At 47.9% G+C, this 17,263-nt stretch overlaps 1 protein-coding gene across 2 annotated transcripts in view; it reads left to right on the forward strand.

Moving 5' to 3' along the window:
* Positions 1 to 17,263, forward strand: part of LOC102372078 (ephrin type-B receptor 5) — a 117,411-nt gene that overhangs the window by 5,744 nt on the left and 94,404 nt on the right. Inside the window, exon 2 of one of the 2 annotated variants that reach the window (XM_006031329.3) lies at positions 15,643 to 15,867. In XM_006031329.3, coding sequence (XP_006031391.1) covers positions 15,771 to 15,867 — 97 coding nt within the window. In that variant the 5' untranslated portion in view covers positions 15,643 to 15,770. Of the gene's footprint in view, positions 1 to 15,642; positions 15,868 to 17,263 lie in introns of those variants that run through there. The other variant, XM_025212978.1, reaches the window with a different exon arrangement.

Below are 17,263 nucleotides of genomic sequence, written 5' to 3' on the forward strand. Positions count from 1 at the left end.
GGGAAAGAGCTACTGCTGTTCCTGTGCTGACTGCCTGGCTCATAGTGTGACTGGTCCAGAAATTCTTTGTGCCCAATGAAGATGCTAACAGCTATGAGGGGAGGAGGCAAGGGATGAGAGTTGAGCCTGGGCTGATTTTTGCTTTCCTTTCTTAACACATCCCTTGGACACCAGCTCCTGGTTAGGGTGTGCCTGTTTGTCTCTTTTCCCTCCCTTCCTGCCCTAGGTCTAATCCGGGGGCCTGGGAATAGGTAACCTTCTCTGTTGTAGAGCATGGATAAGAATGCGTCTGGGGTCCTCACATTTAACTGCATGTGCTTCAGTGCCAGACAGACATTGATGAATCAAGAGTTCAGAGAAGAGCAGCAGAAGTGATTAAGGGGCTGCAGGGGATTTACGAGGAGCTGTGAAAAGAATGACAGGTATCAGCTAAGTAGTGACTAGAGAAGGGCTGCTTGGAGCACATGAAAGGTGTGAGCCTGAGAGGAGAGAGAGTGAGAGAGAAGTTGAGCAACAGCTAGGGAGGGGAATTCACAATAGCAGGAAAGAGGGTGAGATTATCAGAGGCAGGGGATTCCAGAAGGAATATTGAGGCAATTGCCCACCTGGCAGGCTTTGCTGGACTGTGGCCAGATCTTGCAGAGGGAGGGTAGAAGCCCCGTGGTATGGACTGAACTAGACCAAATCTTTGAAAATGGGTAGGGAAGAGTTTGTTTGGGAAAGGGAAGAAAAGACACGAGACTAGCTCCAAGAAGAGGCCCTCTCTCCCTTCCTGACTCTTGGGATCACGCTTCTCCTATTGGCCTGTAGGGAGGGTGTCGCTCCCATCTCTGTAGATAGTCTGTCCCAACATGTCCTGAATCTACTATAACAAGAGAGGCTGCTGCCTGGAGGAGGGAGGTGGGGAGCTGACAGATAAGCTTTGTGCCCTGCTTTCGTTTTAGGTACAACCTCTTGGTCATCCAGCCACATCTAGCTGTAATGGGGCGAATGGTCCCCAGTATACCCAGTGAAGTATAGATGAGCTGGAGAGACGTGCAGGAGCCAGGATGGGCTCTGTGATTTATACATTATTACTTTCATCTCCGGCACTAAAAATAACCCAAACACATATCGGAAAGAGATCTGACGAGCCTGAAATATTTATTACACACGCGCTCTCTTACGCACATGCGCACGCGCGCACACACACACACACACACACACAGTCGCTTACCCTCCTCCTTTTTGGGACTCTTACTGTCCTTTCCCTAAACATGAGTGGGATATGAAACTGGAGGGGGGAAACAAGGAGCTGAAGATGCAGGATGGAGGAGGCAGCGAGGACCCAGGCCTGCCAGATTCTCTTGAGGTGCCATGGACAGGTGTGACCCAGAATCCCTGCTCTGTACTTCCCAGCTTCCCTGCAGTCTCTACAATAGTAGGCCAGTGACTAGCTTGATAAATGATAAATATGCGTGTTCTTGGTGGGGAACTGTAACCCCAGCCAGGCTGACACTGCATTCAGCTGCTCCTTCTCTTACACTTTTACCCCTTTCCTGCTCCATCCATCACTCCAATCAGCCCCCTCGCCCAAGCAGCCCTGTACCTGCCCCTGCCTTTCCAGTCTCATTTCATTCCCCACTGGCCGTCTCCAGGATGAGGTTTATTAAGGGCTAACTGATTCAAGCAAAGAGCTAGAACTGGCCAGCTGGTTGGAGATGACCCACCAGTGGTATATAGACCTTTCCCCACTCCCTCCCCTGCACACCTTGCACTACAGGGCCTGGGGCTTGGGTGAAGATGGCCCAGCCTGGATCCTGAGTCTGGAAGAGCTAGTGCCCAAGATGAACATCTGTGTGGTTCATGGGGTGGGATAAAGGCAAGCTGAGGTGACTCTGGCTTCAAGGTTTTCCTAAAGAAGTGTAGGGGAAGTACCCAGGCAGGTTGGGGTGCTTGCTGTTCAGTTGAACCATTAGAAAAGCGAAGAAGATAATGCTGATCTTGAACCCCCGGGGCTTCCCACCTTCCTTCCCATGTCCTGTTCCTTTAGCTTCCTTTCTGAGTTCAGGGCTCCTCTCTTAATTCCTGATCCTTGAGAGCATCCTCATTGAATCTAACCCTGCTGTTGAATCTTTCTGCCCACACTCCCTCCTACTGCTAGTCCTTCTATGATGAGACCCCAGCTGTCTCCCTGAGTTTCCATCCAGTTGGAGGTGCTCCAGTACAAGGGTTATGTTGATCTGTGCTTACCTGCTGTTTGCCACCACAAACCTGCTAAAATCCTTCTTGGTTCCATCACCCTCATGACCTGCTTCTGCTGGATCAGCCTATGGCATGCTTCCTGCTGGGGATGGTGTTAATTTGGCAGAGGACTGAAGAAATCCTTGTCACCTCACAGCAGTCCCCCAAAGGATTGCTGTGCACATCAGTTTCCCAAAGTGGCTGTGCACATTAGCTCAAACTATGTTTCAAGCAACTCTTGTTCCTCTTTAAAGCTCGCACAGTAACATTTTCATAGCAGAGAGGATCCTTGGAAGCAGCAAGGTTTCTATTAGTAATACTTGTTGCACTGCTTTGTATTTTCCTCCTTGGAAATCCAAACACAGCATGATAGGTACCCTGCATTGGTATCACTTCTTTTTATAGGAACAGGAGCAGAGCTAGAGCTAGAACTCCTGTTCTCTCCACTCCCAAGCTGCTGCCCTATGCATGATGCCACTTGCGGAAGTGCAGTCCATTGAAGCATTTCCAGCTGTATGCAAAAGAGCCCCTGACAGCTCTGGGATATAGGGAAGGGGAATAGCTGGTGCACTACAAGGGGTAAATGTTAGCCACAGGGGGAGCCCTGCGTGTGCGTGCTGTGGACCAGCTTCCTTGGCGGTGTGGGAAAAGCTTGCTAACTGTGGTGTTCTGTCAGCCTTTTTTCCTGCACTTTAGTAGGCAGAGATGATAGCAGAAACAGCAACCACCCCCCCCCCCCCCCCCCCTGGTGGTGCAGCTCAGTCGTCTAGGGAGCAGCTCTGATTTCCCAGGGCAGAGACTGGGAGTGGCTAGGCAAGGGGGACTGTGAATCAATATAGAGGGGAAAGTAAGTAGATAGAAGTGGGGTGAGGGAAGTGTCAGGGAGCTCTAGCGTAAACTTGGACTGGCTGGGAAAATAAACTGGGAAAAGGTGTCAGGAAAGGAGGAGGGTGGAGCAGGGGGGCTGTGAGAGGACGGAGAGAAAAACTGAGATTGGATGAGGAGTAATGGACCAGGAAGTGAAGCCTCTGGGGAATCAGCTGTTCTCATAGGGTTTCCCAGAGCAAGGGCTTGGGCCTCAAGTCTGTGAAAGAACTGAGTTGGGAGTTAACTCCTTGGCTGCCGGTGCCCAGGTTGTGCTCTGTGCCATGCTTCCACTCTCACAGCAGTATGTACAGGATAGGACAGTGACCGACAACAGAGCTGGGAGCTTGAATGATTTGGCTCTGCTTTGCTGTCGGCTGGGAATTGTCAATGGTTTTCCCCACACTTGTGCTAGAGGTGGGCAGCTGGGGGCAGGAAAAAGCGGTGGCAACCTGCACACAAGTGGTAGTCACCTGTCCTAGGTGCAGCTCCTCACTGCCCAGCCACAGTAAAAGTGTGGGCAAAGCCTCCTGCCACCAACATGCTGCTGAAGCCCCCTGCTCCACAAGCTGGATCCACTGGCTCTCCAGTCTGTGTGGCCAAACACTGGACTAAGAAGCACTGCCCAACTGCATCTCCATAAGGGCCATGCCAGTGCTCTTGTGTTTTTTTTCCTGCACATACTCTGTGCATGATGGCAGCATGAGGCTCCTGCTCTTTGTAGAGCAGACAGGAACACACATTTCCCAAGGTAAACCCCTGCCTGCAAGCCCAGTCATAGCAGTAGCCTGAGGCACAATGGAGCTGCCCCCTGGACTGTGTTCTCCCTCCATCTTTCTCATTTCCTTATACTTCTGTGTATATATTTCCACACCAAATACTTTAATTTACCAGTTGCAGTTAAAGGTTGCTCAATTCGTTGCCTGTCAATGCAACCAGAAAAATCCAAGAAAATCAGCAAGGTGGAAGCTGATTCATCCTTCCCCATTTCCTACTCAAAGGCCATCCTGTAAAAACAGCATTTTGAGCCAGACCAGCCTAAATTGGTGCAGCAGGGTGCCAAAGGGTACAGTAGGAGGGTGAGCTGGTACAGTGAGGAGCTGTATGAAGGGGGCCTGGAGGAGAAAGCCTAGGCATCTGCCCAGGGCAGCCTCACATAGCAGGGGAATTATGCTTCGCTGCTTCTCTGCTTATGCTCTCGGCTGTCTGTTTTACAGGGAAGCATTCAACTTGGCTTTGCTTGGCTTGAATAGAAACAGTAGTGAAGAGCCATGCTAACGCTCAATTTACTTTTAAAAACTAAATCTAGCTGATACCTGAGAGTATTTTGAGCTGCACTGAGCCAGAATTTTGATGCATTTGCAGCCAAGTGATTTGTTAACAGAGGAACACGGAGGAAAGTCAGTAAAATTTAAGATGTTTGTAGCCCTATGTAACTCCTAAATGACTGAACAGCTTTTCTAAAAATCCAGAGCCAGGTCCTGAATCAAAAAAAGCCTACTGAATGTATTGAAACAAAACACCGTGATAAATTCTTCAGAAATTTTGTTTCGTAGGAAATTGTGTCATCTTCTGGTTTTAGTTCAAATTTAGGAATGTTGAGATGTCTGAATTTCCCTTGAAACAGGAATCCTGAGTTTTGATCACCTGACATTTTAGGCAAGTTTGGCCCATTTTAAAGTCTCCATGCTATCAAAAGCAAAATGGGAAATAAATGAAATTACAACAAAAAAGATGCTGATTGTAATTTACAGTAGGTTGATATATAGGAGGAAACAAATTAACTATCAGAAGGGATATACTCCCTGTTTCACTTAAAACATCCTTGTGCCTTTTATAATTCTCCAAGAAGTCATGTCTACAAATAAAGTAAAGGCAGAAGGCAAGGCAGGATGGTAGCAGGAGACTAACTGGCTCATAGAGGCATAAGCTTTTGTAGGTAACAGCCTGTTTCTCATGCTATGAATGGACTTAGAGAAAGCAGGGTTTCTAAATAAAAGGGAATTGAAATACAAAAGATAGGAGAAGGGGGAACTGCTAAGTGAAATGAAGGTGGCTTGTACAGCAAATTCTACAGTAAAAAAAAAAAACAGCAAATGAGCCAAATTTTGCAAACTTTTGCTCAGGAAGAGCAATACAGTTTGGATAAATGAGTTAACATAGCTTTAGAGGTCTTTTCTTTCTCCCCCCTCCCCCCCCCATCAAGTTCAGTGCAAGTCAGTGAATTTTGTGCCTTACCTGGTTAATTTTCATGGCAATTCTGCCAGCCTTTGTCCATAATTTAATATAGGGAACAGTAACATTTATTAATATACATCTTCCTTTAGGCACTGGAGTTCTCCTTATCCAGACTTTTGTATTTTAGGTTATGCTGGTAGAAAAAAACTCCAGGAAGAGCAGAGACCATCTGCAGATGCTTCCTCAGCCTGACGAAGCATGTTTGTGCCCGAAAGCTTGCTGAGAAGAACTTTTCCAACTATTTGAGTTGGTTTAATAAAAGATATCAGATTTACCCAAAGAACCTTGTCTTGAAAAAAATGGGCATTATAATAATTCCCCCTTTGTCAGCGTACGAAATTGTAGGGAATAAAACATGAAGTTTAGCCTCGGAATAAACCAAATCTGTGTCTCGTTCAAGCGAAGCTTGTTTCTAGTATTTCACACCTCACAGAAGGTTAGACACTGTTATCGGGGTCACTGGCTCTTTCTCTCCAACTTCCATTGCCTGAACATTGTTTGGGGAAATTATTTATTTCTCTCCGAGTTTTGTATCAGAATGTTACGCATTTTGATGCAAGACATCTCCTTGATGTTTTCTGACTTGCTTATCTGATGGATTGTGGGGGTCTCTGCCACAAAAGTAAATGTGGATGTAAGAGTGTTCATCCAAACTTTGTTCTTACTACTAGTGCTGGAAGGGAGATGTCAGCTTTGCAAAATAAATAAATAAACATTCAAGATCATGCATATTTCCCCACCAAGAACATGTATAGCTCCCCAAGAACCAAGAACATGTATATTTATCATTTATCAAGCTGGTCACTGGCCTACAATTGTAGAGACTGCAGGGAAGCTGGGAAGTACAGAGCAGGGATCCTGGGTCACACTTGCCCATGGCACCTCAAGAGGTCACAGAAAATCCTTTATTTTTGCAACAAAAAAAAAAATCTGAATGCTATAGATGTGAATTTAGTTTCCATTCAGTTAGTTAAATATAATGCTGCATAGACTGACCCTCTTGGGTATAGTTCATTCTCAAGGGAGTTTTTCATGCTTAGTATTTGATAACATCCCCTTAAGAAGCCACATCAAGAAAGGTTTAGTGCTCTGTTCTGGGGGCTGTCGGTGCACCATTTTTTTTTCTGTCAAAATCATTATACCTCCTCATATCCCCTCTACTAATACAGCTTTTCAACAATTCCACATGTAAAGGTGAACTGCATTGAGTTTATTTCCTAGTACAGGGATGCCAAACGCACCTCGCACCCCTGCGGGTTGGGTGCAGACCATGGAGCTCCTTGTGGGCTGGATCTGGACCTGGTGGTGGTGGCGGAGACGGCTATGGAGGCAGTGGGACACGTCGTGGAGGGGCAAGTGGCTCTGTGTTGGCACAGCCCTTGTGCCCACTGCCACCGTTGCTATTCCCAGCAGGGGCCCATAGCCCTGGATTCCTTAGCAGGGCCCACCCCCTGCACTAGCCTCATTCTCAAATTCCCTGGTCTGTCAGGAGTCCCATGTTTGATGTCCCTGTCCTACTAGATAAAACCACATTTCAAGGACTTTTTACATGGTTACATGCAGGGAAGCTTCCCCAGACACACAAGATTGAGATTGATCAGAAGAGTCCAGTGAATCAGCAGACTTTGTGTTATCAGAAAAAGATAAATGAGATGGGGCAGCCACAATTTTTTTCCTTTGGGCATGTTTTCTTTTATTATGCGAAAATTCAAAGGGAATAATTTCTCCATCACTTCGGTCATTATGTTTTTAGGACAGCTTTTACACGACATCTGAACAGCAGCATTCACAGTGGAAAATGGGTTTCTATCTGTTCTCCGTTCTTTATGATATATAAAAGAGGCTACAAGGATGGTCTTAAGGTATGTTTTCCTGCCAGTTTTTAGCACTGAAATTTGAATCTTACCAGTTTTTCTTGGAAGACCCAGTAGAGCTTGATGAGCTGCCGAGATTATTACATCAAATGTTGTGAAGCAAATAAAACCTGAATGATGGGGAAGGAGTTTTTATTCAATCTCCTTTAAAAAAATTGCGCAGTACATATTTAATTCAAATGCCTAAGAAACACTTGGAAGGAATGATCCTTTTGCTACAAGTCAGCAACCAAACTCTTCTGAGTCCTTATTTATTCTGCATAGAGAGGGCAGGGTCCCATTAAACTCGGCCAACAGTTCTCAACCTTGTTAGACTGCAGTACCCTTCATTAGACTTAAGGTGCTCCTTGGATCATACTGGCTCTGAGCTTTCCCTCTTTCTCTCTGAACTATGGAAAAACAGTAGAGCAGTTATTTTGTTGCAATTAACTCAGCAAGACCACAATAGGTCAGGATGTTTTTAACACTATGGATTCCTATTTGAAATCTAGGGGTTTATCTTTTGGCTCGTGTAGGTGCTTGCATAGTTAATAGTGCTAATATTGTGCAGCATGTTCGAGTACTCTAAATATCTCATGGTACCCTGGAGATTCACTATGCTAGGTACTGTACTAACATAAAAAAAAGATAATCCATGCCCTGAAGAGCTTACAGTTGAAGTGTGAGACTTTGGACAACTGTTAGACAACAGGTGATGGAGAGACAGCACAGGGAAGCAATCAAGCAAGGCTGGTCAGCATGATAAGCAGAGGTCACAGCGAAACACCTGCCTGGCCTTCATCAGTTCCGTGCATTATGGCAGACAGGAGTTTAAGGATGGATGGGAAGGTGCCTTTCCCCTCCCTTGCACAAAAGGGTTTGATGGAAAGTTTTTTTAGAAACATAGACATCCCTTCTTTTAAGAGCTGCGAATGTTCCTTAGCACAGTGTTTCTCAACCTGTGGGTCACAACCCAGAAGTGGGTTGCAAGAATGTATGAAAGGGTCGTGAACAAACTTTAAAATGGATCAACAAACTTTAAAAATGGATTCTTCTTTAAAGGAGAAAAATGTGGAAAACTGGGGCTTTTTCCTTGCAGGCTGTCAGAGCTCCAGCCTGCAAAAAGCTGCTTGGGGCCCCCCCCATGCCCCACCGCTCAGCACACTGAGGGGCTGGGGGTGGGGGGCAGCAAATCGGGAGTGAGGGACACTTCGTCGGGACTGGCCATTGATGTTTACAAGTGGGTCCTGGTACAAAAAAGTTTGAGAATCACTGCTTTAGCAGGTTCTTTTGATCCAACCAGGAAGGTTTCAGTCAGGATAGAGAAGACAAGTCAGTATTCTTGGTATTTACAAGAAGACCTACTCCCCCTCCACCCCCCCCAAAAAAAGGGGAAAAAAAAGAGAAGAAAAATGGCCAAATCAACCAATAGCAACTTAAGAAACAGGAAATAAACCCATACTAGAAGGGATTCAGACCAACCTTTTAGGCTGTCATTGTATGTTATAAAGAAGCCCAGAAAGGCACAAGCTCAGCTGTTTTCTTTTTCATATCACCTTTAAAAATAAAATAAAATAAACAATTAAAAAAGACAGCGGGAAGCTCCGTATCAATTATACTACAGAGAAAGAAGCCCTTTAAATTCAGTTTAATTAAATTCTGTTAGGCACCTTAGAAATATTTAACAACGATATAATCTCTCCAGATCAAATCATTAAACTGCACATGAATCATTAAAACATCCATCAGCCCAGCTCTTACACAGATGCAGTGCTTGCTCCACGCTCTTGTCAGAACTCTTGTCAGTTTGGAGTAATTGAAAAAATGTAATTTTTGATAGTAACGGGACAAGAGGATGTATATCAGCAGATTGAAGTGATTTATTTCATGGAGTTCAATGCTCCCCTTCATTGCTATAGGTGCAAGGCTGATGTATTTCAGCGAAAATCGTATTAACCAATAATATTAAAACCCTACGTGGCTCAGTGGCCTGTAACTCGCCTCCCATTCACTACTCACTTTAGGCACATAACAATGGTAATTATTCTTCACACTGATCTTTATGATCTGTGCATGAGAAGCACTGTGGAGGAGTCAGGTTGTGTTATTTATACATTCAAAGTGCTGTACAGGCACTGACTGATTGGACCTTGCAGCTTTTCTTTGTGGTATACCAGTACCTCTTGTCTAACTGAGGTACAGAGGTGCCCAAGGCCCTGCAGCATGTCAGTGACAAGGCTTGCTACTACAGTAGCAGAAAACTGGGAGAGCACAAGCTGACCTCTGCCGTGATTAAGGGCCTAGCCTAACTCCCATTTAGCATCAGCTGAGCAAGGTGCTTGTTTGCTTACTCGCCCATCCTTCTATGCCTTAAAGCCAACAGGCTGGAGCGCAGCACAAATGAGTCGTTACAACAGTGTTTTGTCCCTTTCAGGCTGGCCCCTGCTTCCTGCTTTAGAGGCAGTTTGCTGATAACTGGCATTAGGCTGCAAGCAGGGATCCTCCTCCAAAAGAGTGGTTGAGGACCCAGGTGCAGCAGCTTTAATTGGGCTTGAATAGCTCATGCCAGGGAGGGCCTGAATGGATCACAAGTCTGGCAGTGAACAGAAAAACACACAAGTGGAGGGAGTGTGGTGGGGGGTGGGGAGCCAGAAGAAAGTCTTTCCTGCTGTTGGGGCCAGGAGCAGATGGGACACAGAGAGCTTAAGGGATGTGGGGGAGCGGGAGTACTGCTGTACAAGGGAACAAGATAAGTTGGGGAATACTGCTTGGCTGTGTCATGGGGTGAGCAGTGTGGGCGATGTTAGGGTTTCTGAAGGGCAGTTTTGAGATCTTGGGGACTGCTACCCTGTTGCACTTCATCTCCCCATCACCTCTGAGGTTGGATTCCCCAGCTGCTCAGTGTTGTACATCCCACTCGGGACTGCTCCTCACTAGACCACAGGGAGTCCTTTTTGTCTGAGATGGGCATTCTCCCCACAGCTCTCCCAGCCTGCTCATCCCTACCCACTTTCTCATCCCCCCGGGATTGAGAGACTCAGGCTGGCACTGGAAACCAGGCCTTCTCTATAGAAATGCAGGACAGTCGCCTTGTAAGGGTACTGCTTCTAGTTTTTGCAGTGGCTGCTGTTAACCAGGAGGAAATGAGATATGGGACTGGAGAATTATTCTGAGGTCTCCCACAAGCCAGTACCTCATGCTGGTCACCAGGTGCTAGGGTACCAGGCTCTACTCTCACAAGACATTGGAAATCTGCCCTGTTAAATCCTTGGGAAACCTGGTGCTCATAGGAATGGCCAGAGAAGCACCTGGGCAAGACCCTTGTGTGGTGACTACATGTGCCAAGTAACACCTACCCTTCCTTATCCAAAAGCCAGGCCCAGACTCCTCCTACGATTCCCCAATAGCTGCATTTTCCGAGTAATCCCTGAAATAGTTAAGAGTAGCATTTTGCATTTGAAATGGACCCTGTTAGACTCCAAGAGTCAACAGCTCACTGAGGCCGCTGACAGACGTGAAAAAAAAAAAAGCGCTTTACTGGAAGAGGAGGTACGTCAGTTGGACCTGGCATGCCCAACGCCTGTATAGATTGCATGGTGCTTTTTCTCTAATAGCTGATTCAATCAGCTATTAGATAAAAGTACCATAAAGTCCCACTGAAATGTGTGATCTATACAAATGTTGGGCAATTTGGGTCAAACTGACATGATGCCTCTTTTGGGCAGGCGCTGCGCTTGGTGTGGGGGCGCGCCAAGCTGAAAGTAAAGCACTGTTTTGTTTGATCTTTTTTCGCATCGTAAGCATCCTGAAAGAGGGACCACAGTTCTCTGTGACCTCTGGCTGTACACTGTCTGAAGAGCGCACTAGATGCTGTATAGCAAAGACATTTCTGGAAAGTTACCTTTTTAATCAAAAGGGTTTGAATGGTTTTGTAATGGAAGCTTAAGTTCAGCAGAAGTTGTTGAGGCCAATAGAGAGGTGCAAGTTTAGTCTCCAGCCCACTGAATCTCAGGCAAACCCAACAGACCATGCCTAGTGTGGGGAAATCCTACTCCTATTTGGCATGTACATAACAACTTACACCTGCCTCAGGTAAGATGTGTACCAGTGCATGCAATTCAAGAGCAGGACTGGCCCTACCCCAGGTGAGAATTAACTCCAATTCCTACAGAAACACTTGTGCTCTGAGGTGGGATTTTGGGCTCAGTTGTGAGCCAATGGGCCCATGCTGTTCCAGCTGCTAATGGTCCATGGCTGGGTGTGCTTGAACACTGAGGGACTGGTCTGCAAGGTGAAGAAGATGCTGCTCGGATGCAGCTTGTGAGGCACAGTTTGTTGTGCCATATGACTCCGTTCTGTTGCAACCATGCAAAGCATATGTAGCAGCTGTGATTATGCCAGTGCATTTGGGGGCCCCTGATACCTGTCCTGTGTCCCCAGCACTGTGTATTCTCTTGACCAGATCTGTGGAGGCTTCCTGAAAATGCCTCAGTGACACTGTTTTAGATGGCACCAGCTCAGCCACAGCTGCTTTAGAGACCGTCCAGGCTTACAAAAAGCCTGTAGTAGTGGGTGGATATGAGTGTTCAATGCCCTATTGAGGGGGAGTTTGGGAAAAGCACTTCCTTGGTGGTAGTTCTCCTTTCTGGAGAACACCTGAGCACAAACCATGTGGTTTTTTAGAGGAGCTGGTCTGCTCACCTGATTGCATTCTGGTTTCTGAGCTGACCGGTAAAGCGTTTAGGGGGGTCATGCTGTTTGGTCTTTTTTAATGTCTTTAGCCTCAGGAGAGGGACCCAGATTTTCATATTGCTGGTGCCAGAATAAATGCATGTGATGCCCCTAGTATATAGCAGAAGTGTGCCGATCCTGCACACCAAGCTATAGTTTCTTACCCCATATGGCCCCTTAAGAAAAGCAGATCCCTGTAATTGGCTTTGCACTGAGGCTTTTCCTGACTTATTTCCTGGGCAAAGTCATTAAAGGAACCGTTCCTTCCCAGTCCATGGAGAGAACATGGGCCTTTTACTCTTTTTGGATGCCATCTCATTTCTGGCACCATTAGGGAACAAGAGATGGTGGTGATATTGCCAGGGGACAGGGCCTGAAAGGAATTAAGGATGCTGTATGGAAGTGTTAACGCAAGCGGGATTGGCTGTGGGAATAGGAGGGAGCAGCCTGTATTGTCAGTGGGAGAGAGCTTTGGAGAGAATGGCTGGAGGGTCTGTTTAGGGAAGGCAGGTGAGCTCTTTTGGGGCTGAGGGAGTGGGGACCATTAGTGGATTCTGTATTGGGGAGATAAGGTCTAGCTCCGGTGTACCTTGAGGGAGCTGAGAGGGTCCAGGAAGGGTGCTTGTTTTGTGTCGGCAGGGAAGGCTTTCAGCTGCTGGAATGGCAGGGGTGGCAACGTGGTGGTTAAAGTGCGTGTTCCGGATGGAAGAAGCAGGAGACAGTGAAGCCTGGGTGTCAAGCAGGAGATGGGAGGGATGGGCAGGACACTCAGATGCAGTTCGGTGCTCAGTATATGAGGGGTTAACACTTCCCTCCCTCTCATCTCCACATAGAGCCCCAGTAAGGTCCTTCCTTGCCCCTATTGCTGGGCCCAGCACGTTTGCCTGGGGCGAGGAGGCGGGGCAGCATCTAAAAATCTGCAGATATTTACATTTTTGTGCTGCCCTCTAAATCAAAACCAGCTTTTGGGATTAGCCACAATGTATTTGAGGGAAGGAAAGTAATTTCCAATCTAATCTGGACTGACAAAAGGACACATGCTGCCAAGCAGAGAGCAACACACGCTCTCTGGGGCCAGGAGCCCAGCAGCAAACATAGAGTGGGGGAGCTGTTCAGAGGGGACGTGCAAGTGGGCACAGGGTCGAGGGGGCTAGCCCATTTACCCAGGGCCAGTGTGTTTTCTATTCTGCCTCAGTTCTGGTAAGAATCACGGTTCGCTTCATGCGGAGTTCTCCTTTTTCTGTGTTCCCTGGTTGATTTGAAGTTTGGGCTGAGGTCTTTTCTAAAGCTTTGCCACTGGTTTCCTGCATGACACTGGGTAAATCACTTACCCTGGGGCAGATTCGGCCCTGGCATAAGCGGACCCAGTCTCATTGACTTCCGTGCAAGCTTTCTGTCTTCACAATCAAATTAGATTGGCCTCTTTTCCTCTTTCTACCTGCATATAAAATGTGGGCCCTAATCAGAGGGGGAACTAGCAGGGTTTGCAACCTAGGCAGAACCCTGCCAGAGGGTGGGAAGTGAGAGGGATGTCTGCTGAGTGCCAGAGGGGACAGGGTTCAGAGCACAAGGGAGAGTGGGAGTCTTGCCTGCTCCAGGGACTCAAACAAGGTCCCTGGCTGCTGCTGCTGCTGCTGCTGCTGCTGCAGCAGGGCAGTCTCCCTGCTCCAGTTGTTGCTGCTACAGTGGCTGTACCGTGTCCCTGAACATGGCTGCTGCTGTTGCCAGGGCATGAATTCCCCAGGTGTCTGCCATTCTGGTGCCCCCACTAAGTTGGCGCCTAGGGCTGGGGCCTCCTTTGCCCACCCTTCTTATGTTACTGCTCCTAATACTAAAGATATTCCCCTCTCCAGGATCTGTCTGTCTAGCAAAGTCTATCTAGCAAAGCACTGTCAGGCCCTGGTAATAAAGGCTGCATAAGCGAGCAGACATTTGCTGTTCATGGCTTTCCAGCAAGTAGTCCCCCAGGCATTGCCCCGTCTAGTTGTAAATGGCTCCAAGCAGTAGATCGCCTCCCCTCTCCCTCAGGGAGACCATTCCTCTGTCTAATAGTTTTCACTCTTAGGAAATGCTTCCCGACTATTCATGCTGAAATTCTCCCCTTTGCTCATTTTCTTCCCGTTATTCCTTGGGTCCCCTCTGACCCATTTCTTTCCTTCCTCTGTGTTTACAGCTTCTTCGCTACACTTGTAGCTGGTTGCTGTGTGATAGATTAGTCAGCCTTTGCCCCAATTACATTTAATTGGTTCTCTTTTATCTCCCCTCACAAATCAATCACCTGAATCATACTTGTGGTTTCTCACTGAGGTCCTTGAGTTTGTCTGCATCTTTCTGATGTCTGGGGTATGGCTCCAATCCCCACCCCCACCCTGGTGCATGGTATTCCAAGTGCAGTCTCACTAGATGTGGGTAGGAAAGCACTATAACCTCTGTTTGGTGATGTCTTCCCCTCTCACTGCTAAAGCAAATACAATTTCACCCCACTCCCCCTGCCTCGGCTCCTCCCGCACACTCTGTTTTGCTTCCCCAAACTTGCTCCCTGCTCTCCTTGTTCTCTGCCTGGATCTATGGTCCCTGCATGGCTGTCTCTCCTGATGGCAGTACTCCCCTCCCCCTAGTCCAGCCACTTCTGTTCTGTCTCACCTGAGAACCTTGTCTTTCTCCTTTGCTTACGCTTGACTGTCTCCCTGAAGCACCATTTGATGCTGTGCAGGGAGGGCACCCTAAAGATACAAAACGTATTGTTGTCTGTGAGTAACCATGACATTTGTGCAGAGGGGTGGCTGGAGTTTGGGCAGTGCTGCTGGAAACTGGACTCGTACACACCCAGCTTCACAGATCCCCTTGCCTTGCAGGAGGCTGAATGAGATTCCCTGCCCTTGGCAGTCACTGCTGCAGGTGCAAGCAAGGCCTTGTTATTTGAAGGATCCCACAGTGCATTGCAGGCAGCCTTTGGCCTCTGCAGAAGGGTGGTCCTTTGTGGAAGGCATTAGACATTAGTTATTGGGTTCTTTCCCAGGCTCTGCCACATATTTCCCATGGGACCTAGAATAAGTCCAGCGTGTGTGTGTGTGTTTCTCCATTTCTGAACCGGGCATAACCTTTCTCCACCATATGAAAGTGTTCTAAGTCCATTTATATAACAGTAGGGGTTAATGTATATACTGTTAGGGATTAACAGTAGGTACACGTATATAATGGTAGGGGTAACTCACCTGCGGCTGAAGTGCAGCCACCTCTGGGGTGATGCTTGTCAGCAGTGCAACACGGCAGTAGCAGTGTCACAGACAGTGTAAACTCTTCTTTGTCATTGAGATGGTCCCAGAGAATTCTAGGAAAGCGTAATGCAATGTTGCGACCTGGAATTTGGAAAGGACACAAGTCCTGATGCATCTGCTCCCCTTGAGAAAGGGCCGCAGAATGCTTCTCATAATTGGCAGCAGCTGGACCGCACTCTGTTCTGTGGTGGGGTTGATAGTGACTCAGTGGAGAGACCTCTGCTGAGGCAGCAGCATCTGTAGGAGTCCAGGATTTCCCTGGAGGCTGACCAAGCCACCGCTGTAGCTGGGGGCTGTTATAAGTAGTTAGTGTTATGTACATTGACTCTCTTGTGTAGTCTCTGGAGTAATGGCTTAGACCTAGCATGTAACAGGGTAGGTCCTAGGGCTATCTCTAAGGCTTCTATGTCTATGCTTGACCTGATTTCTCTTCTTTGCCTTCTGTCTTTTCTCAGCCACTTCTTTTGTATAGTGACACTGTGCTTTGGCTTGGGAAGGCACAACGCATCGGACTCAGGCCTTGGAGCTCCCGCCAGGTGTAGGGTGTGATTTTCGGAGATGGTGGAGTCGCCTGAGGAGCTGCATGGATCCTAACACTGCATTCAAGGGGAGGAGGCTAGTGGCAGGAATGGGTTGGCTGTGGATGGTCTGTCTCTTTCACCTGGCTGCCTCTTTGGAAGGTAAGAACTGGTTTTATTCAAGGAAACTTCATTCTGAAGCCTGCCTTGTGTGTGTGTGGTGGTGGTGGTTGGGAGGGGTGGGGGGGTGGAGGCTGTGGAGGAAGCTGTACAGGTTCCAGTACCGTCTTGTTCATTAAGTCATGAGATGGGTGGGGGGAAGAGTGGGGTGTCTTAGTTCTGTTCCCAGTGGGGCAAACATCCACATCACAGCAGTACTCCATCGATTAGTCTGTGCAGGGACTGAATTGCCTGCATGCTTCTTGTAGATAAGGCACTTAGTGCGGGCCCTGGGTGTATGAAGGGTCCTGAATGTGTGGGGAGGCTCGTAGCCTCGTGTCCTGCTTGCTCTGTAAGATAGGGTCTCTCAGACTGGAGTTACAAACTCTTGCCCTGACAGTGCCAAACACTTGCTCTCAAACTGTGAGGACAAGGGTAATGTGCTATACTGGAAACAAGAAGCAGCAGAGATTAAGCCAAAGGAGGAGGGGAAGGGGAGCGAGGCTGGAGTGCTGACAGAAGTGTGGGGTGGCTGGGGAGGGGGAGATAGGAGAGAGGAAGGTGAGAGAGATGGAGGGAGGGAGAGAATGAGAGGTGGAAGGGGTGGTGTTGTCAACAGCCCCCTCGTTTGTGCCGAAGAGAATCCCTGCGGCCACATATGCTCACTGACCCGCACAGGTTTGTGATGAATGCTCATCTCTCACTCATACGTGAAAGCCTTAGAGAAGGAGGGAGGGCAGGGGCTGGAAAACAGGAGGGAGGTGAGGAAAGGCAGGCATGGAGAGAGGGAAGAAAGGAGGAGGACACGGGGACAAAATGTGGGGGGGCCTGAAGGCCTGGGGCTCGGAGGAAAAGCAAGAACCATATCTACAGCAAAGAGGAAGAAGTGCCATCCCAAGGATCCTGGATGTAGAGAGGAGGGGTGCTTTTCGAGTGGAGATAGGGCAGTAGGCAAAGATGTATTGCATAAATCGGTGTTGTGTACAACATGTCCCTCTGAAAAAGGAGCACATGTTCCACGAGTGGGGAGGGTGACTGGTCTGGGATTAGACCTCATGGGGCTGACCAGCCAGAGCGGTGCATTGCACTCCATGAGGCATCATCAGTGCTTGGGGAACTGCTGGAGCTGGAGCTCCAGCTGCAGACTCTTGCGGGTATAGGAGACAGTGAGGTGTTTAAATTTTGGTCTTTCAACCTCAGCTGTCCTTGCAGGATTATGGGGTATAGCACTGTGTTGGGAACAAATTGCTGTCCTTGCACCCTCCAGAGTGCTATTCTTGTTCAGTCTTAAAGAGCTTTACCAAACAAGGGCAATTGTCTCTCACTTCACAGATGGGGAAACTGAGACACAGAGTGGGGGAGTGACCTGCTGATGGCCACCCAGCAAGTCAGTGTCAGT

This window comes from Alligator sinensis, unplaced genomic scaffold, assembly GCF_000455745.1.
Source record: "Alligator sinensis unplaced genomic scaffold, ASM45574v1 scaffold653_1, whole genome shotgun sequence".
NCBI classification, from domain to species: domain Eukaryota; kingdom Metazoa; phylum Chordata; order Crocodylia; family Alligatoridae; genus Alligator; species Alligator sinensis.